The 22,703-nt window shown below is 38.9% G+C and overlaps 1 protein-coding gene across 1 annotated transcript in view; it reads right to left on the bottom strand.

Moving 5' to 3' along the window:
- Positions 1-22,703, bottom strand: part of LOC135200667 (uncharacterized) — a 199,829-nt gene that overhangs the window by 89,862 nt on the left and 87,264 nt on the right. Inside the window, exon 5 of the mRNA XM_064229275.1 lies at positions 10,526-10,591. Coding sequence (XP_064085345.1) covers positions 10,526-10,591 — 66 coding nt within the window. The remainder of the gene's footprint in view (positions 1-10,525; positions 10,592-22,703) is intronic.

Raw genomic sequence — 22,703 nt, 5'->3', positions numbered from 1 at the left:
GTAAGATACGTCCAGTCGGCACCCGAGAAACAAAAAATGTCGACGTAAAATACGTCCAGTCAGCGTTTAAGGGTTAATATGAGCTGCTCAAAACTTTCCCTTGTGAGCACTATGACAACAAAAACTTATTGAACCATAAACATGTTAAATACTGGATGTAACCTTTCAATAAGGTACTGAATTAAAAGGAAAAAAAGTGATATTCTCAACAATCTCGGATTCCTTCGTGACATAACCTACAACTGGTATTTGAAACTAACATCAGTATGTAAAGGAAAAATATGAAGGTACGCTTCATACGGACAAGACAATTTCATGAAGAAAAGCCCAGAAATTTCCCATAATGGTTCTGATGTAATAATGCAGTAGTATTACACAAATACTCTAGCTCAACTGACAGCAGGAACTGGAAATGAGGCCGCTACAAAGGCATGGAAAATAGATAATGAATTTGTGGAATGTAATATAAAAAAAACTGCTTATTCAGTATATGAAAGGCTTTTTATTGTTGCAACTAACCAGAGTAAACACATACTCTTCTGATCTATATCCCTTTATCTTAAACATCTATCTAACACTCTTCAAATTTACCTTGCTTTCACCTCTCAAGAATACGTAAATCACTCAGGTAAGACCTACAACTCTGAAATATGACTCATTACTCTCATTTGACATCTATAAAAAATAATGACCTATGACTTAAAAAATGACCGCTTATTTTTATTCAACTACTATAAAAAAATAATTTTGATAATGCATGTATACTGTTGAAGGGCTTTTGTGGTAGTTGTGATGTTCCAAGCAAATTCACAAACAAATACAATTCTTACTGAATTTTTTAACTTCTCTGCTAAAGTATTTTAAAGCCTCTTTACCAGATATATCAAATCATTCTAAAGCTACTACTATCACTGAATTCATCAGCTCAGAAAGATGCATTTAATTTTCCTGGCCAAAAACTGAACAGGGTTCCCCTGAGAAGGATAGCTTTTATGGTTTCTTTTATGAAGTAGAGGTATTTGATCTTGACTAATGACTACATTTACAAAGAATGCATTCTAAACGCTGTCCATATGGTATCGCAACACATTAAAAAATTGTGGCTTATTCTTAAACAAGTCAAGCATCCCTGATGGCAACTGTTTTACAATACTAATGATGGCCAGTGCAAATACATATTAAGTAGAATTGCTTTTGATTTGTTAAAATTAGGTTAATTATTCCACTTACATGGTTATTTATACTTTGTACATTAAGAAAATCCCATCTTCAGGCAGATGAGACTTTCAAAAGCTTGTTTATTACCTTAACCTCAAGTGTGAACTGGTACCCAGTACAGTATACTTAGATGAACTCATACGATACAACTGGAGCAAGGAACAATTTACAGATGTACTACCTCCTTGATTACATGTAAACCAGTATACAGTGTTCCACCCGTATTTGTGGGGGATGTGTACCAGATCTCCACATACAGCGAACCCTCATTTATCGCGGTAGATAGGTTCCAAACCCGGCCGCGATAGCTGAAAATCCGCGAAGTAGGGACACCATATTTACGTATTTATTTAACATGTATATTCAGACTTTTAAAACCCTCCCTTTACGTAGTACTGCTAACAAACCACCCTTTAATGTACAGAACACTTAATGCATGTACTACAGTACCCTAAACTAAAACAGGCACAAATATTAAAATGTTAGAATATTAAAGTATAAAAAAATAAAGATTGTTACTGTACTCACCACAAAAGAAGTTGAAGAAAAACTTGAATGATGATGGCGATGAATTTGCTGCACAGTAGAAATGATGATGATGAAGCTGATGATGTCTCTGGGACACCTCTTCAACTTCTTCCTGGGACACTTCTTCAATTTCTTCTGAAGGCATAGTAGCAGGAGGAACTGGCTCTTTTTTGCGAGGCTGGAAGAACATTGTGATTGGAAGTTGCTGCCGCTGCTTCTTTTTTCGCTCGAAGAGCATCCTGTAGGGAGTCATGTCTTCATCGATTTTGTTGCAGAATTGCAGAGAACGAACCATATCCTCGTCCCACTCTTGCGACAATTCTTTCAACTCCTTCGCAAGGTTGCAGAGCTTGGCAAGCCGTTCTAATGTTAAGCCCGTTTCTTCGACAATTTCTTGGGTCTCTTCTTGTGTTTCACTGTCTTCGTCACTGGCCGATTTCGTCAGGTCTTCAAGGTCTGCGTCAGTTAGCGGCTGGGAATGGCAGCCCAACAACTCGTCGACGTCTTCAGTCGTCATGTCACCAAACCCGTCACCTCCAATTATCGCAGCCAACTGCACAGATTTCCGTACTGCAGTGTGTTGAATCTCAGCAGGTGTAAATCCCTTGTCATCGTAAACAATCTGGGGCCACAACTTCTTCCAGCTCGCATTAACAGTAGCAGATTTCATTTCTTTCAGTGCCTTCTGGATGTTCTGCAGGCACGTGGCTATTGTGTACTGCCGCCAGTAAGCCTTCAAATTGAATGTTTCATCCTCATCATTTTGGGCAGCATCCACACACACAACGAGGTCCGCCAAGGTATTCTTCGTGTAGAGGGCCTTGAACGCCCTGATAACCCCCTGGTCCATCGGTTGAATTAATGACGTTGTGTTGGGTGGCAGGAACTCAACCTGAATGCCCTCATGCGACAGATCAGTTGCGTGTCCACCAGCGTTATCCATAAGGAGAAGGATCTTAAATGGCAAGCCCTTCTCTAAGAGATATTTACTGACTTGTGGAATAAAACACTGGTGGAACCAGTTGGAGGTCAGCATCTTCGTAATCCATGCTTTTGGATTATGCATCCAGTACACGGGAAGGAGAGATTCTTATTTTTTATTTTTCAAAAAGCGCGAGGGCTTTTTTTCGATTTGTAAACTAAGCCCAGCCTTTAGCAAAAAAAGACAGTCAGCATTGCCACACATCACGAGGGTTAAACAACCGATCTTTTGAATGATTTTAAAAGCCACGAGGATTTGGCTTCTTTCTTTTGAACAGGAAAGTTCGCGACGGCATTCTCTTCCAAAACAAGCCGGTCTCATCCATATTAAACACTTGTTCAGGCTTGTATCCACCTTCAGTGATAATATTCTTAAATGTCTCATTTGCGTAAGTTTCAGCAGCGGTAGTGTCAGTGGAAGCAGTCTCGCCATGCAGGGAAATGCTTTTCAGGCCGAAGCGTTTCTGAAACTTCGCGAACCATCCTTTGCTGGCGGAAAAACGTTGTTTCTGAGGCTGGGAATCAGTGGATGTCCCTACTTGAGGTTCATCTAGTACATCATCTTCGTCTTCTTCAGCATGGTCACCATCGTCGTCTTGAGGTTCCTTTGCCGCAAAATTCTCATACAAACTCAAAGCCTTGGTTCGGATGGTGTTCGTATCCAAGGCTATGTTCTTCTTCCGGCAGTCGGCAATCCAGATTGCTAACGCACCTTCCATACGGACGATCGTTTTATTACAAGCAGTAACAGCTCGCTTCGCTGACCTGCTAAAAGTGATGGCAGCCGTCTTTCTAATGTTCGCCTCGTCCTTCTTAATGTAGCGAACGGTGGATTCGTTCACTCCAAAATGGCGGGCTGCGGCCGCGTAACTTCTGCCTTCTTTCAACATATCGAGAAGTGTCACCTTCTCAGCAATCGTCATCATTTTTCGGTGGCGTTTAGGCTCACTACCAGCCTTAGCAGAAGCAGAACGCTTGGGAGCCATTGCAGGGGTTAAACAGAAAGTTCAACAAAAAGTTCAACTTCAAACAGTCACGCACAGCACAGGTTAAAGTTACACAGTAACGTAGCAGCATCTACCCGGCGAGAGAGCGGCAAACAAAGTGGCCGCGCAAAGATGCTACTGGTCGGATACAAGCCAAGCTGCTGCGGATTGGAGAAGCGGTCAAAACACCAATCACAGGCTAGATTACAAAACTTGGGAGCTGATTCGTCATCTATCAGCATTGGAACCAATCACAGTCCGTCTTACATGCTACGTAGTAGTTACAAATTCAAATACAAGGTACTGTATATGCTTTATGTACGCTATTTTACGCTTGTTTTGTTGTAAGATATGTACGCTTATTTGAGATGTGATTTCTGCAACAAACAATATTATTGGATGCAGTAGTACGTATACATACAAAAGATTCATGGAAAAGATGCACATCCATTACATTTGTAGTAGTAGCCATCAGCAGCCTTACACCATTCAAATATGACAAAGTCAGACTGCATCTGATTTGCGTTTCATGTTCGATTTAATTTTACTACGTATACTGAATTATCGTATGATCACATTCTCTTTTCGTGTTTTATTTCTTTCTGTACTGAATTATATGTCATATGTAATGCAATGAACCATCAGTAAGAGCAGATATTACTAATTATTAACCCTTAAACGCCGACTGGACGTATTTTACGTCGACATTTTTTGTCTCTCGGGTGCCGACTGGACGTATCTTACGTCGACATACAAAAGTTTTTTTAAAAATTCGCGGAAAAATACTTTTAGGCCTACCAGCCTAAAACTCTTGAATCACGCGCCTTGGGGGATGCTGGGAGTTCACGGATCAAGGTGTTGTTTTGTTTACAATCGATACGCAGGCGCGCAAGCGCGAATTTCTTTCTTGCCACACTAAAAAGTATCTGTGACACATCTCGGAAATTATTTCGTCACTTTGACATAATTTTTGTACCATTGTAAATTAGCCGTTACATGGACTATTATATATGAAAATGTGCGCATTTTTATGTAGAATACAACAAAAAAATACTCATGATTGTAGCTTTTATTACTTTTGAGATATTTTCATATAAATAACGATAATTGCCCAAATTTCAACCTTCGGTCAACTTTGACTCTACCGAAATGGTCGAAAAACGCAATTGTAAGCTAAAACGCTTATATTGTAGTAATATTCAATCATTTACCTTAATTTCGCAACTAATTGGAAGTCTCTAGCACAATATTTCGATTTATGGTGAATTTTTGAAAAAACTTTTTCCCTACGTCCGCGCGGTAACTCTTCCGAAAAAAATCATACATGCGATTGTGGTAATGTTTGCACCATTCTAAAATTAGCCGTTATGTTAAGTTTTATATATGGAAATGTGCGCAATTTCATGAACAATACAACTAAAAACAACCCATGGTTGTAGCTTTTATCAGTTTTGAGATATTTTCATATAAATAACGATAATTGCCAAAATTTCAACCTTCGGTCAACTTTGACTCTACCGAAATGGTCGAAAAACGCAATTGTAAGCTAAAACGCTTATATTCTAGTAATATTCAAGCATTTACCTTCATTTTGCAACAAATTGGAAGTCTCTTGCACAATATTTCGATTTATGGTGAATTTATGAAAAAAATAACATTTTCTTTACATCCGCGCGGTAACTCTTCCGAAAAAATCATACGTGCGATTGTGGTAATGTTTGCACCATTTTAAATTAGCCGTTACATAAAGTTTTATATATGAAAATGTGCGCAATTCCATGTAGAATACAACCAAAAATAATTGAAGGTTGTAGCTTTTCTCATTTTTGAAATATTTGCATATAAATCACGATAAATAGAAAAAAAACCACGTTCGGTCAACTTTGACTCTACCGAAATGGTCGAAAAAAAACGCAATTGTAGCTAAAACTCTTATAGTCTAGTAATATTCAGTCATTTATCTTCATCTTGAAACAAATTCGAAGTCTCTAGCAAAATATTTAGATTTATGGTGAATTTTAAAAAATCTTTCCTTCCCTCCGCGCGCGGGTTCTCCGCCACAAATCTCCGAAATACGTACGTACCATTCTCGGAATATTTGCTCCGTTTCATATTAGGCATTTCATAGAGTTTTATATATGAAAATGTGCACAATTTTATGTAGAATAAAACGAAAAATATTTGAAGGTTGTAGCTTTTCTTATTTCCGAAATATTTGCATATAAAATATATATATATAAAAAAATTCGACATTCGGTCAACTTTAACTCGTCAGATATGGTCGAAAACTGCAATTGTAAGCTAATACTCTTACAGTATAGTAATATTCAATCATTTGTCTTCATTTTGAAAGAAATTGGAAGTCTCTAGGACAATATTTAGAATTATGGTGAATTTTTGAAAAAAATATTTGTTTACGTCCGCGTGTTACGAATTCATGAATTATTTTGTGATAATATTTTCTCTGTGTTGCTTTGATCGTTTTACAATGTGTTACATACCAAAATGATCGCAATTTAGTGTACATTACAACGAAAAAAAGTAACTTGTTACCTTTAACCGTTTTGCGCACAGCGCGATTTGAATACAATTATATATGAAATTTCGTTTTTGCGCTATCATATATCGCATTATTTATATATGATAATGATAATTTTTTTCATTTCTGATGGTTGCATACTAAACTTCAGGAAATGACAAAAAAAGGAGCCAAAATTGAACTCTTAATCTTGAAAACTAAGCGCGCTGTGATTTTTTGAAAAAAATATTTTTTCCGCTTCCTCGCTCACTCCGAAACCCCTCCGGCACACGGGAGACAAATTTTTTTTTACCGCTCCAGCGTAAGAGGGTTAATGGAATTAACGAAATATTTGGGGTCTTCATATATCGCGGCTATTTTCGAAATTTCCAGAAAATCCGCGATATATTTCTTTTATAATATATACATACGTAATGAAAAAAGTCCAGGAAGTCGTGAATCCGCGATGGTCGAACCGCGAAGTAGCGAGGGCTCACTGTATAGCTAGTTAGTTAAAACTCAAGAAAAACCCACTACAAATGTTTATACCTGTTTTTTTTTAATAGTTCTATCACAAAAAGTCCATTTTATGATGAAAATGATTAAAAAAACAGGAATCTGTGGATATTTCTCATAGAAAAATACCGCAAATAGGCGAATATTCCGTAAGTAATGGAGATATATGTTCCGGACAGAAATCCGCGAATACGTAAATAAGGGGGTTCACTGTATGTATACTGATTTTTTCCCAGGTCTATTAAAAGGAACAAATTTCTAACATTCTTTAATAATTTAAATGGTAGACTGTACTACTAAAAAAAGTTCAGCAGTATTTACTGAAGCATGTTTCATCAATGAGAACTGAATTTTATTACCAGCCATAGATGCTCATACAACAACACCAACTGTTTTTGATCCCCCCAGTATCAGTTCTAAATGCAATAATCTTTGCCACTCATATTCAAAAGCATGCCACTTGTGATGACTTATATTATTTCTATTAACCCTCTTACGCCGAAGCGGTAAAAAAAAAAATTGTCTCCCGTGTGCCGGAGGTGTTTCAGAGTGAGCGCGGAAGCGGAAAAAAAATTTTTTCAAAAAATCACAGCGCGCTTAGTTTTCAAGATTAAGAGTTCAATTTTGGCTCCTTTTTTTGTCATTGGCTGAAGTTTAGTATGCAACCATCAGAAATGAAAAAAATTATCATTATCATATATAAATAATGCAATATATGATAGCGCAAAAACGAAATTTCATATATAATTGTATTCAAATCGCGCTGTGCGCAAAACGGTTAAAGGTAACAAGTTACTTTTTTTTCGTTGTAATGTACACTAAATTGCAATCATTTTGGTATATAACACATTGTAAAACGAAAAAGCAACACAGAGAAAATATTATCACAAAATAATGCATGAATTCGTAACGCGCGGATGTAAACAAATATTTTTTTTCAAAAATTCACCATAAATCTAAATATTGTCCTAGAGACTTCCAATTTCTTTCAAAATGAAGACAAATGATTGAATATTACTATAATGTAAGAGTAATAGCTTACAATTGCAGTTTTAGACCATATCTGACGAGTTAAAATTGACCGAATGTCGAATTTTTTTATATATATATTTTTTATATGCAATTATTTCGGAAATAAGAAAAGCTACAACCTTCAAATATTTTTCGTTTTATTTTACATGAAATTGCGCACATTTTCATATATAAAACTCTATGAAATGCCTAATATGAAACGGAGCAAATATTCCGAGAATGGGATGTACGCATTTCGGAGATTTGTGGCGGAGGGAAGGAAAGATTTGTTTTTAAATTCACCATAAATCTAAATATTTTGCTAGAGACTTCGAATTTGTTTCAAGATGAAGATAAATTACTGAATATTACTAGACTGTAAGAGTTTTAGCTTACAATTGCGTTTTTCTACCATTTCGGTAGAGTCAAAGTTGACCGAACGTGGTTTTTTTTCTATTTATCGTGATTTATATGCAAATATTTCAAAAATGAGAAAAGCTACAACCTTCAATTATTTTTGGTTGTATTCTACATGAAATTGCGCACATTTTCATATATAAAACTTTATGTAACGGCTAATTTAAAATGGTGCAAACATTACCACAATCGCACGTATGATTTTTTCGGAAGAGTTACCGCACGGACATAAAGAAAATGTTTTTTTTTTCATAAATTCACCATAAATCGAAATATTGTGCTAGAGACTTCCAATTTGTTGCAAAATGAAGGTAAATGCTTGAATATTACTAGAATATAAGCGTTTTAGCTTACAATTGCGTTTTTCGACCATTTCGGTAGAGTCAAAGTTGACCGAAGGTTGAAATTTTGGCAATTATCGTTATTTATATGAAAATATCTCAAAACTGATAAAAGCTACAACCATGGGTTGTTTTTAGTTGTATTGTGCATAAAATTGCGCACATTTCCATATATAAAACTTTATATAACGGCTAATTTTAAAATGGTGCAAACATTACCACAATCGCATGTATGATTTTTTTTCGGAAGAGTTACCGCGCGGACGTAAGGAAAAAGTTTTTTCATAAATTCACCATAAATTGAAATATTGTGCTAGAGACTTCCAATTAGTTGCAAAATTAAGGTAAATGATTGAATATTACTAAAATATAAGAGTTTTAGCTTACAATTGCGTTTTTTGACCATTTCGGTAGAGACAAAGTTGACCGAAGGTTGAAATTTTGGCAATTATCGTTATTTATATGAAAATATCTCAATACTGATAAAAGCTACAATCATGAGTATTTTATTGTTGTATTCTACATAAAAATGCGCACATTTTCATATATAATACTTCATGTAACGGCTAATTTACAATAGTACAAAAATTATGTCAAAGTGACGAATGAACAGTTTATTTTACTAAGCCATATGAGGGTTAACAAATGTGACTCACTAGTCTAGTTCCAATCTTTATAAAATCAACAAGAGCGTTTCAAAACTGCAACCCTTTGCCAAACCCACCTAGGAGGAATGGTGTTTTGGTATAATCCTGAAATTTTTTTTTTAACTCAGAGTTTTATACTGTAATTATTGTTGGACAAAACATAAATACGAGAGATAGAGAGAGAGATCCCTTCACCCTTAAACTTACATTCCTATCTCTCCCAAAAATTTAATCACATGTTGCTTGCCAACACCTAAACTAACAACCCAAACCAAATACTTAACCTCCTTTTCACAAGTAACAATAATTGGCATTATCAAGGGCTTCCTTTAAAAATAGATTGGACAGATGATCTATTAATAAATGATTTGGAAAGTGAACAGAATACAGGCAGTCCCCTCCTTATGATGGATCTGGCTTATGAAGTTCCAAGGTTATGCATTTTTCAAATGTATTCATTAGAAATCACTTCCCAGTTTACGAAGCAATTTCGTTGTTACGACACTTATGATGCTGATCCAAAGGAAAAAATGTGGCTCTAAAATTACAGAATAATGAAAATGTGGAGTTTTTTTTATGAAAAACTGAATAAAAATGCAGTTTATACTGTTTTCAATACACCAAAAACATTAAAAGTAAGGTTTTCTTAAGATTTTTGAAATTTTTTTGGCTTGTGACTGCCTGTAGCAATTTACAAGGTCTTAATGAAAATATATGAAGTCCTTAGCCAAACTTCTGGAATGTGAAGAAAGCCTAGACTCCTTAGTATGAGAATGCAGACAGGGTCTCCATTACCAATGCAGAATTAAACATAAAGTGGCTTTCAGGATTACCTGCCTATTTCAATACCTCGATGTTCTTAAAAGTGAGAAACTGACAACCCAAGTTCGGTCACTTCCACCACAAATGCCAGCCAACCTCCCATGGCAAGTGACTGCTCACCCCTGCTGGCTAACCTCCGATCCACCTAAATGATCAGCTCTTTCATCTCTCATCTTCGTGTTACCAAGTATTAGACATAATCTCTTGGAATATTTTTGGCCTCAAGCTGAACATCCCTCAACTAAAAATGTCATCTGCGATCCAATACTTTAGGTTTCAGAGCTTTTTTGATCTCATCGATGCAAGTTCAAATCAAATCGTAGCCAGTTGCCCAAAAGGGGCCTTTAATTCCTGTGGCACGAATCATTAAACAATATGATAGATGAGATGACCAACAGGAGTGATAGATTGCTGGGGCTTCAACTGACAGTAGGGGACTCAAGATCCTAACAGTATTATTCATGATTCCCCTGCTGATCATATTTGTATAATCATGGACCTTAATTCTCACCCCACAAAACAATTTCATCAAAAACTTACTTGCTTCTGTCAACATCATGCTCTCTAAGTTAGCGATGTAATGCTCCTCCTTCCCTCCTTCTGTTCCTATGTACAAAATAGAACGGACACAATTACAACCTCCTGTCTGGACCATTGCAATGTCTCCACAACTTCATGATTCTAGTGACCTACAATATTTGCTATGATCTTGAAATGATCTATGATCACATGCCCTGAATGTCAAACTGAACTCATTCCCAATCGGATGCACTGCCAACGAAACAACTATAAACAACCTTTTTACGCTGACGATATGGTTTTTATTTCCCAATCAGTGAAAGGTCTCCAATGACTCATCGACACTTGCTGTCAATATGCAGAGGAATTTGATATTTTATACGTATCACGAAACCAAGACCCAGTGCATGTTGCTGCTCCCGAGATCGCTTAAGCATATTGCAGAACCACAAATTTTCCTCAGAAATCATTGGCAGGAATTCGAGCACAAATTTCCAAATTTGGACCACACTATCACGGATGACTTAAAAGATATGGCAGACAGAACAGAGGCATCGTAAACTATGTGCAACTGGCAACATGACTGCAAGGAGGTTTCCCTTCTGTCACCGAGACATGGAACTGCTGTTCTTCTGTTTGTAATGCTCCAGTATCTATGGGTGTTCCCTATGGATGAACTATACCTGAGAGACCATGAGATGTATCACTGTAATTCACAATGACACTTTGAGGTGCCTTACAAACACTCCTCGCTACCACTCCGCCACACAGATGTTCACAGAAAACCGTCTGGACAATTTAAATATTATTGTAAGGCAAACAATGTCCAGTCTGATAAACTGAGTGAGAAACAGCATTCGTTCAAACACAGCATTGTAAGTAGTGAGGCAAGAAGTTCTAAATACGTAGTGGAAAAATGGGAAAATGAGGCATTTGTTCTCTAAATGACTTAATCTCAGTTTTTTGCAAAAGTGTCATCTGCAGAATCTAGTCATTATTACATACATATTGCTACAATTTATTACTGGTATTTTTCTTTTTTCATTATTACTGTGAATATTATCAGTATAGAGCTTGGCTACATGCAATTTTTGTATTTAGCCTTCTGGGCCTTACTACTTTAATCATCTAAGGTCCCTAGCTGGAATTCAATTATATACAATCTGTTTACTAATTGTTTTAATTCTTAATTTTTTCAAATAGTCAATATTATTACTGTTATTACCATTGCTGTATTGTGATTACCTTTTATACTACTTCACAACTGTGTGGATATTGCCAATCATTTTTTATCATGTCATCTCATGTATCTAGATTGTGTATGTTATTGTCTATAGTACAGTCAAACCTCTGTTTCCGTATGCCTCTCTTTTCATACATTTCGGTTTTCGTACTTTTTTCTACGAAATTTTGTCTCGGTTCTCGTACACTCGGAAATGCTCCATCTGGGGCCCACCACGTGACCAGGTCCCGTATTGAGCACCCAAGCACAGAATCCCATCTTCTTTCGTGATCCATTCTCCTTTTGTGTTCGTTGTTTTTGTGCTTTTTGTGCTTTTTTGAGTACAACTGCTAAATAAGCCATCATGGGGGCCAAAGAAAGTTCCAAGTGCTTGTAAAAAAGGCCAGAAACACTATACAATTTAAGAAAGAACTCGTAACAAAGTGTTGGAGAAAGTTGCATGCCAATCAAAGTTCCTTTTAGTAAATTTAAAGCTGGCAGAAACCGGTTTGAAAAACTGAGAAAACAAATGGGTATACATAATGTGCCTACTTCAGGGATTAAGGACTTGTATGCAAAGTGGAATGATGTAAAAAATTTTGTGGAGACTTATTGTCCTCACAAAGAAGTTGTAATCCACGTCTCCAACATGTTTAATGACAATGTCTTGTTTAACTTTAGGCAAATTCTAAAGAAATGCCAGAATAAAATGTCTCTGGCCAGTTTTGTTGTGCAACAGGGGTCCAGTAATTCTCCAGCTGGTCCTAGTGTCAATAAAAAACGAAGAGGGGAAGTAACCTCGGATAGTGCCAATAAAAAACTAGAAGTAACCTCAGATAGATCCTTGATACCTGACATCCTCCTGGAGGGAGATTCCTCTTCCTAACATTAACCTCTCCTCCTCCCCCCTCTCCCTTCCTCTGTCTTCCATATGCTAGCATGTATATTCCATAAAGGTAAGAGTCATATTAAATGTTACTTTTTTCATTTCATTAGCCAATTATATCTATTTCTCATTGTTTTCTGTATGTAAAACTGTGTTTATATTCTATATAATGTATTTTTTTTTAAATATTTTTGGGGTCTGGAATGCATTAATTGTATTTACATCAATGCTTATAAGAATTATAGTTTCGGTTTTTGTACGTTTCGGTTTTTGAGGGAGGTTCTGGAACAGATTATGTATGAAAACCAAGTTACCACTGTACTTTGTATATTCCATGTACAGGCAGTCCCCAGTTATCGGCGGTCTCAGTTAATGGCAAACTGGTTTAATGGCACTTGTCTAGAGCTTTAAAATCCGTGATTTATGGTGCCATAAGGGCCAAAACTTGGTGCCATAAGTCCCATAAATTGCCAGGTTTTGGTTAATGGCAGTTTTTGCTAATCTGCACCCCACCATGAATGAAACCCCCACCAATAACCAGGGACTGCCTGTATATGGCCTTGAGCTGAAATTAAAATTTATAATCATCATTATTATTATTACTAATTACTAACTAATAAACATTTCAGTTCTGATTGTGATTACAGGCAATAACGGTTGCACTATTAGACATCATAAGGCTACAGTAATACCCTGAACTTACGCGATTCGATTTGTGCGAATTCACAATAGCATGAACTTTTCCTTGGAACCTAACTAATTACCATACATGAGTTCTTTACAATAGCATGAATCCTCCATAAACAAGTGTTTATGTTTAATTTATTATGAAAATTTCAAGTTTTAAATTTTTTCTGTATAAAATATTTATTAAAAATGTATTATTTTTATGTTGGTACATGCATAAATATTTTACAAAGGTAATTACAGCAACTGCAGTTAGTGCACATAAGTACAGTAGTGCCTCAGGTTACGAAATTAATCCGATCCGAAGCGGCCTTCGTAACCTGATTTTTTCATATCTAGAACTACGTTTTACATGTAAATAGCCTAATTCATTCCAAGCCCTACAAAAACACCACAGTAAATGTTATAATAGTTAAATTGACCAATAAACAATGAAATAAAACAATTTGGACCATTCAATACCTAATATAACCATGACTGTACCTGTAAATAAAGTGTATTAGTGTACAGGGTACAAGAAATACTGTATGTACATGTACGTACGCATGTAGTAAAATGTGGAACCTTACCTTTCGAGTGAGGTGATGTCCGAAAGTGGCGACAGAGGAGGAGGACAAATGGCAGAAAAAATGAACACTTAACTTTATGAAACACATTAAAAAATGGCAGAAAACATTAACACTAAACTTTACGAAACACATTAACAAATGGTAGAAAACATTAACACTTCTTGATTATCTCCATCTTCATCTCCATAGAAAGCATCCTCTTCTTTCCGTGAACTTCAGCAACATTCTTGGGACCCATGGCTAATAAAGTAAGTAATTAAGTCCACACAACACGATAAAGTAACTGTCAGTACAACAAAAGCGAAATCACTAACACGAATTTACGCTAACAAACGAAATATATGAATGAACGAATTCCAGGTGTTTACGATAACGAAATGGTGAAGGAACGCCTTTACATAGAGGCATGATGGGACAGATGCTGACCAATAGGAGAGCAGGATCTTATGGAAGTGACTAGCATCAGGAACCAATGGGAGAGCGGGAGGATGGTGGCAAGTCTACTGAGTTGGCGGTGCCCAAGTTTTAAAATGGTTCTCGGTGGCCAAGTCAAATCTCGGTTTACAGTACATACACCCTTTCGCAACCTGAATTATTTTCGTACACAGAAGCAAAAAATCTTCGTCTTTGCTTTCATAACCTGGATTTTTCGTACGTAGGGACTTTCATTTGAATAGGTTCCACTGTACTTTTATAAGATACAATACCCACTCACAAAGTTACTGCACTTTTCAAAGATGATATCCCTTCTGAAGTATGTACTATTAGTATACTACAATTAGTATGTTTTCATTCTTTTAAGTGTAAAATTAGTACATACGGAGATTTTGTGTATGCTATTTATATTTTTGAAAATAATACAAAGGCAGTACATAAGTCAGTGTTTGTCACTAGTATTTAAGAACTCCATGATCAACTATACTCGGTTTTTTTCCTTCTGTCCACCCGCTTGTGGTGCTCACACATGGCAACACTGTGTACCGGGCTTTAAATAGTTACGCTATGTGTAAGTTTTAGGTAAATAAAAGGATATCTGGGTGTACATTTGCAACTGAAAACTGTTTTAATAATTTACTGTATGCAAATTACACCATTAATATTCAAAATAGGATATTGTTATTATTGTTGAATATTAGCTGCCTTTTCGGGGTGACAAATGGAATAGCCAGACACAGTGGCAGGAAAATTGCTTCCCTCGCTGTTCACTATGGCAAGATGTCAACTTCATTGGACCACACCTACTCTGCTACTCTGCTACATGTTACTTCATTACACGTATACATTTTTAATTACACGTATACATTTTTAATTTTTATAAAGTCAATACATTATTGTTGCCGTGGTGAACAGCGAGAGAAGCAATTGTCCCACCACTGCATCTGGCTGTTCCATTCGCCACCCCGAAAAGTGAATATTAAAGCTGTAATTCACATACAGTAAATCATTAAAACACTTTTCAGTTGCAAATGTACAGCCAGATATAATTTTATTTACCTAAAACTTACACATAGCAAAACTATTTAAAGTCCGGGATGCAGTGTTACCAAGTGTGAGCACCACAGGCGGGTAGACAGATGGAAAAAAAACAGAGTATAGTAAGCCAAATTAGTTGTCGTTTTGTGAAAATTACTTTTCTGGGCCAAGCCCGTGTCGCTTTATGAAATATCCCTTCAGTTCATATTTCTAAGGTAAATAATACTAACATTACCAGAGAAAAATAAAAGAGGTGGATGTCAGAGTATCCTGACTCGCTCACCCTAAATAAAAAGAGGGTGTCGGTATGGTACTGGGGCGAGCGAGACCACTACCACGGACCTCTTGCCATTTAGATCTCTCTTCCATCAAAATCCCCCTGCCAGAGAGAGCTGGTGCAAAGCCCGCGCCAGTAACTACTACTACTCACCCACCGACGCCACCACCAGCGCCTCTGGTGCCCATCCTTTCCGTTAGCGACATCTTGCCCACACGTGATTTTCTTGCTCTCTGTGTTTGTGTTCTCTAACCTGGATTTATCTGCAACCATGGAATTCCAAGCCATCGCAGCAGCTAAGTTAACCCTCTTACGCCGACTGGACGTATTTTACGTCGACATTTTTTGTCTCCCGTGTGCCGACTGGACGTATTTTATGTTGACTTACAAAAGTTTTTTTTAAAATTCGCGGAAAAATACTTATAGGCCTACAAGCCTAAAACTTTTGAATCACGCGCCTTGGGGGATGCTGGGAGTTCACGGATCAAGGTGTTGTTTTGTTTACAATTGTTACGCAGGCGCGCAAGCGCAAATTTCTTTCTTGCCGCACTAAAAAGTATCTGTGACACATCTCGGAAATTATTTCGTCACTTTGACATAATTTTTGTACCATTGTAAATTAGCCGTTACATGAAGTATTATATATAAAAATGTGCGCATTTTTATGTAGAATACAACAATAAAATACTCATGATTGTAGCTTTTATCAGTTTTGAGATATTTTCATATAAATAACGATAATTGCCCAAATTTCAACCTTCGGTCAAATTTGACTCTACCGAAATGGTCGAAAAACGCAATTGTAAGCTAAACCTCTTATATTTTAGTAATATTCAATCATTTAACTTAATTTTGCAACTAATTGGAAGTCTCTAGCACAATATTTCGATTTATGGTGAATTTATGAAAAAACTTTTTCCTTACGTCCGCGCGGTAACTCTTCCGAAAAAAATCATACATGCGATTGTGGTAATGTTTGCACCATTTTAAAATTAGCCGTTATATAAAGTTTTATATATGGAAATGTGCGCAATTTCATGCACAATACAACTAAAAACAACCCATGGTTGTAGCTTTTATCAGTTTTGAGATATTTTCATATAAATAACGATAATTGCCAAAATTTCAACCTTCGGTCAACTTTGACTCTACCGAAATGGTCAAAAAACGCAATTGTAAGCTAAAACGCTTATATTCTAGTAATATTCAAGCATTTACCTTCATTTTACAACAAATTGGAAGTCTCTAGCACAATATTTCGATTTATGGTGAATTTATGAAAAAAATAACATTTTCTTTACGTCCCCGCGGTAACTCTTCCGAAAAAATCATACGTGCGATTGGGTAATGTTTGCACCATTTTAAATTAGCCGTTACATAAAGTTTTATATATGAAAATGTGCGCAATTTCATGTAGAATACAACCAAAAATAATTGAAGGTTGTAACTTTTCTCATTTTTGAAATATTTGCATATAAATCACGATAAATAGAAAAAAACCACGTTCGGTCAACTTTGACTCTACCGAAATGGTAGAAAAACGCAATTGTAAGCTAAAACTCTTACAGTCTAGTAATATTCAGTCATTTATCTTCATCTTGAAACAAATTCGAAGTCTCTAGCAAAGTATTTAGATTTATGGTGAATTTTAAAAAAAATCTTTCCTTCCCTCTGCAAGCGGATTCTCCGGCACAAATCTCCGAAATGCGTACGTACCATTCTAGGAATATTTGCTTCGTTTCATACTAGGCATTTCATAGAGTTTTATATATGAAAATGTGCGCAATTTTATGTAAAATAAAAAGAAAAATATTTGAAGGTTGTAGCTTTTCTTATTTCCGAAATAATTGCATATGAAAAATATATATATAAAAAAATTCGACATTCGGTCAAATTTAACTCGTCAGATATGGTCGAAAACTGCAATTGTAAGCTAATACTCTTACAGTATAGTAATATTCAATCATTTGTCTTCATTTTGAAAGAAATTGGAAGTCTCTAGAACAATATTTAGATTTATGGTGAATTTTTGAAAAAAATATTTGTTTACGTCCGCGTGTTACGAATTCATGCATTATTTTGTGATAATATTTTCTCTGTGTTTCTTTTATCGTTTTACAATGTGTTATATACCAAAATGATTGCAATTTAGTGTACATTACAACGAAAAAAAAGTAACTCGTTACCTTTAACCGTTTTGAGCACAGCGCGATTTGAATACAATTATATATGAAATTTTGTTTTTGCGCTATCATATATCGCATTATTTATATATATGATAATGATAATTTTTTTTCATTTCTGATGGTTGCATACTAAACTTCAGCCAATGACAAAAAAAGGAGCCAAAAATGAACTCTTAATCTTGAAAACTAAGCGCGCTGTGATTTTTTGAAAAAAATATTTTTTCCGCTTCCACGCTCACTCTGAAACACCTCCGGCATACAGGAGACAATTTTTTTTTTACCGCTTCGGCGTAAGAGGGTTAAGTACTGCTGAAAGGTTACACGTAATTTTAGCCAGTCAGGATCCGTTTTCAACCGTTTTTTAGGTATATTAACGGCACCTCCTCGTCTGGTCTCGGGCTCGCCCTGCCAGCTCGCCTCGTGTTTCTTTACTAGCTCCTTCGGTCTTCCATACCATCGTGGCTATTACTGTGCAGTATTTATGATTCATTTTATGATTATTTTTATGTGTGATGCAAGATGTGCTACCGAATTTATCAATTTGTCATTTTATCATCGTATTATTCGGAAATCCTATGCCTTTATGTCTTAGCTCAGTGTTCATGCATGCATGTGCCTTGTCTAGGTCTGTTAGGCATGTGGGTTCATACCCATTTCTTTTTTAGTCCTGCCACCCTGGCCGTCGCCCTCCATTTTACGTATTGGCAGAGGCCAGCTCCCGAGTAGTTGGACTACCTACCTCCCAGGTAGGCTAGCCTAGCTTCTCCTGGACGCCCTCCTTTTTCTTTGCTCTCGATTTCCTTCTTTTCCCATTTAATACGATGCATATTATGTATTTTATTTGTGTTGCATGTTTGAGACGGTTAGAGCTAGCCTAGGCTATCTCTTTGTCTGACCTACTCGCCTGCGTGGTCCTACCACGTTCGCGGTGGGCCAGTCGATCGCCACGAGCCACCAGCTCAGTCCCCCATCCTGCCTTCCTCCACATAGCAGGGGGGGAGGCAGCCCACGCTCGCCATGGCAACCAACCTGGCTCTCCTCCCCTCTTCCTCCCTTCCCAGGGAGGATACGGGAGTTACGGGGGGGGTCTTGAGTCTGGCTCGTTGTACCGTTCTCTCCCGGGGATCCGGGGGGGGTCCCTCATGTGTTCGGGCTGGGTTGGCCACCCCTCCCGCTCTTACTGGGTCCTCTTTGGGTCTCGTAGCAGCTCTCTCCTCCCCCCGTCTCCCCCCCACCATCCGCAGCGCTAGCGGTGGACTCACTGGCTCCGCCAGCTCGTGGGGGGTAGTGGCGAGTAGCTCTTACATGCATCTGTTATCTTACATTTTTAATACTTTTTATGTTTCAATTGTTTTTGTTATCACTATGTTATAATTTCCACTTGTCTGGCGGAGTGCACGCTCACCATCCGGGTTCTCCTCATGTTTGCGGAAATTTTGTACAGCTGAGCTACGCCCCGTCTATTTTCTTTTGTTTTTTATCTGAGTTAATCTTCTCGTGTTTCTCCGCTGTGCTTGTACCCCTCACCCTCGGTATACCCTCGGTGTATGAGCTAGTAGCTGGTTCGATGGAATCGTTACTCCGGCGTACCGCTAACTATCAGACTAACTTACCAGGTCTTACAGACTATCTCTTAAGGAGTACAGAAGAGGATTATGCCCAGAAAATTTTTCACTCCGGCATGCAGCAGAGTATTATATCTCTTAGCAGGTTAGTCCTATTAGAAACTGCCGATACTCATGTATCTGTCCACTTACAGGCTACCAACTGCCAAGAAGCGGGATGTAACGCCATCCTCCAAGATCCCTGCGGTCATGAGGTCTGCCGGACCCATGCTCCCTGTGCCATCCGCCATAACGATCTAGTGGTATGGCACCACGAAGCCTGCTCCATCTGCTATGATCTGGTGGATCAGTTTACCGCCGGAGTAAGTATATACCGGAGTAATATACTTATGACTGTTCTTGGTATACTTATATTGTTTATAAAAGCATATGATAAGAGATATAAACATTTCTTAGTCTTAATTGTTTAATCATATAACTTCGGGGCTTCGTTGTAAGGACTACAATGACCCTTTATTCCAGGCTATCGCCGTGAAAGACGCCGCGTCGGCTACCTTGAGGGCCTGGGTCAGTGGATTTGGGAAGAACGTCTTTAAGGGGCAGCCATACATCCTGGACAAGAGTATGGCTGTCCGCCTCTTCCCAGGCGGCAAGTCGACCGGGTACGTCGACCCAGCAGCGGCAGCTCCGTGCATCGCCGCTATCCAGCAGCAGGTGGCGCAGGCATTGGCGGACCATGGGAACCCGGAGATCGCCGAGGAAGTGGCGACCTTGGATTTAAATGTAGAGCCTATGGCGGTAGGTGAGAGTAACTTGTTAGTTGAGGTAGGTATGCTAGGAGCTCAAGGGCTTCCCTTGGGCTTATCTGGATCTTCATCCCCTATTCCTTCTTCGTCTTCCTTCCAAGGCTTTTCCGAATCGGACATTCCGGTCTTCTAAGAAGACCTCTTCCTCCACATCTCATAAGACTCCGGCTCACCACCCCGGAGCAGAGAAATCGAAGTCTTCTTCGACTTCACACTCTACAGGGTCTAGAGGCAAGTCCTCAAAAGAAAAGGTCCGTGCTTCTACAGAGCCAGAGCCTTCGACGTCTACCGGAGCGCGTCCTAAGACTCCTAAGTCGATCAGGGACTCTAGTCCCTTCGACACCGAGGCGTTCACGGCTAATACTATGCAACAGATGGGGAACCTGGTCGGTAACATGGTTAACAACAGGTTCGAACAGATGCTTTCGCGCATCTCCAAATCCGGAGTATTTCGGAGAGGCTGGCAAACCAGGAAAACTTGATGGCGGGTCTCAGGAAGAATCCCCCAGCAGTTCTTCCTCAGTCTGGCATGGCTTTACAACCAATGCCAGACTATGAATCTCTTCCTCCCTTCACGGCGAGCAATCCTTGGAGGGTTGCAGCTTATGCTCCCTTCAAGGATGGGATGATAACCATTCCAGATTGTGGTACTCGAAGAATTGAGGACTTCGAGTTCCACCCCGCCAACCTCCAACCACCCTTTATGGGCTATGCTCGTTTGACGGAGGCTGCTATGAGGAGGGAGGATAGGATCCCGAAAGAGACGGTGATCTACAGTCGGGATCAGGCGCAGAGAGAATGGATTAGAAGTCTAGAAGATTGGGATTGCGTCAATACCAAGCTTCAGGCTTTTAAGAGTCCATTTACTATCTTTGTGGCAGAGGAGGAAACACCAATCCCCTTTACCACAAAGTTAGCAGAGCTAACCATTCAGGCCGTTATGAAAGACGAGCCTATGCCCCAGCTGAGGGAGACAGAGCCAACATCTCTTCTCCTTCCAGGATCTGAAGACCTCGGGGCTGATCTGCCGGCTACCTTCACGGTTGGGAAGCTCAAACCAGATTGTGCAATTGTACAATTTGGAGAGAGACTCCCAAGGTTGTCGGATAACCTGATCCAAGCAGAATTTGATGCGAGGACCAGGTTAGGGAGGACTTTGAACGCCCTAGTTATGACAGAGGTTACTGCAGTCCCATACGGGATGGAACCTTGGTTCAAACTGTTAGCAAAAGCACAGACACACACCGTGCAGTGTGATCTGTACGATTTCGTGACAGCTAGGGGCAACTGCAGAAAACATGTTCTGCAGGAAGCCACAATCAGGCATGAGCCAAACAAACTGCTTGCGTTTTCCATCTGGGGCGCTGACCTCTTTCCTGAAACAGTGGTGAACGAGGTCAGCATGAAGCGACTAGGCTCAATCAGAGCCTCAAGGTCCAGTGGGGACTTTCTTCCAAAAGGAAACCTGAAGTCACCCCTTCAACTTCCAAAAAGCTGAAGAAGCCTAGAAAGTTCCCACCTTTCCAGGCTGCTCAGCAACAGCAGGTAATGCAAGCAGTACCAATGTCCCAGGTGGTTCAGCCGTCAACGCAAAGAACAAGTCCCAACCCATTCTCCTAGTGACTTCCCAGAACCAGCCCTCGACCTCTTACGCTGTATCTCCGGCCTTTAATCCAGTCTTTGAAGGCCAGGCGTTCCAAGCCTTTAATAGGTTTGGAAGAGGAAGCAGGGCTAGAGGTGCATTTCGCCAAAGAGGCGGCGGAAGGACACCTAGCAGGGGTAAACACTTCCGAGGCGGACGAGGATCACGCCCCGCCCCAAGTCAGTGAGGACCCTCAGGTGGGAGGGAGGCTGTTCCTCTTTCGTCACAAATGGGGATTCAGCACTTGGGCACAAAGCATTGTGTCCAAAGGACTGGGATGGAGTTGGATCAAAGGTCCCCCTCCATCCAAAACATTCCTTCAGGAACCAACAAAGGAATTGACAGAGTATGCACAGGAACTCCTTCAGAAAGGGGTAGTATCAAGAGTCAAACATTTAAAGTTTCAAGGACGCTTGTTCAGCATGCCAAAGAAAGGCTCAACCAAACGAAGAATAATCTTAGACTTGTCCCGTCTAAACTTATTCATTCGTTGCGACACGTTCAAAATGCTGACTATCTCGCAGGTGCGGACCTTACCTCCCCGTGGGGCCCTCACCACCTACCTCTATCGATCTTACAGACGTATACTATCACATCCCAGTTGCAAGACACTTCCGCCCATATCTAGGCTTCAGGCTAGGAAACCAGGCATTCTCCTTCAAAGTGATGCCCTTCGGGTTGAATGTAGCCCCCAGGGTATTCACGAAGATAGCGGAATCAGTAGTCCAACAACTAAGATCCCAAGGGATAATAGTAGTAGCGTATCTGGACGATTGGCTCATTTGGGCAACAACCGTCCAAGAATGCCTCAAAGCCACGAAACAGGTAATTCAGTTTCTGGAACATCTGGGGTGCCAAATAAACAAAGTCAAGTCTAGGCTAACGC

Source organism: Macrobrachium nipponense, chromosome 27 (genome assembly GCF_015104395.2).
Source record: "Macrobrachium nipponense isolate FS-2020 chromosome 27, ASM1510439v2, whole genome shotgun sequence".
Lineage (NCBI taxonomy): Eukaryota > Metazoa > Arthropoda > Malacostraca > Decapoda > Palaemonidae > Macrobrachium > Macrobrachium nipponense.
Note: the sequence above shows the minus strand (reverse complement) of the source record. Positions and strands in the feature narration are given on the sequence as shown.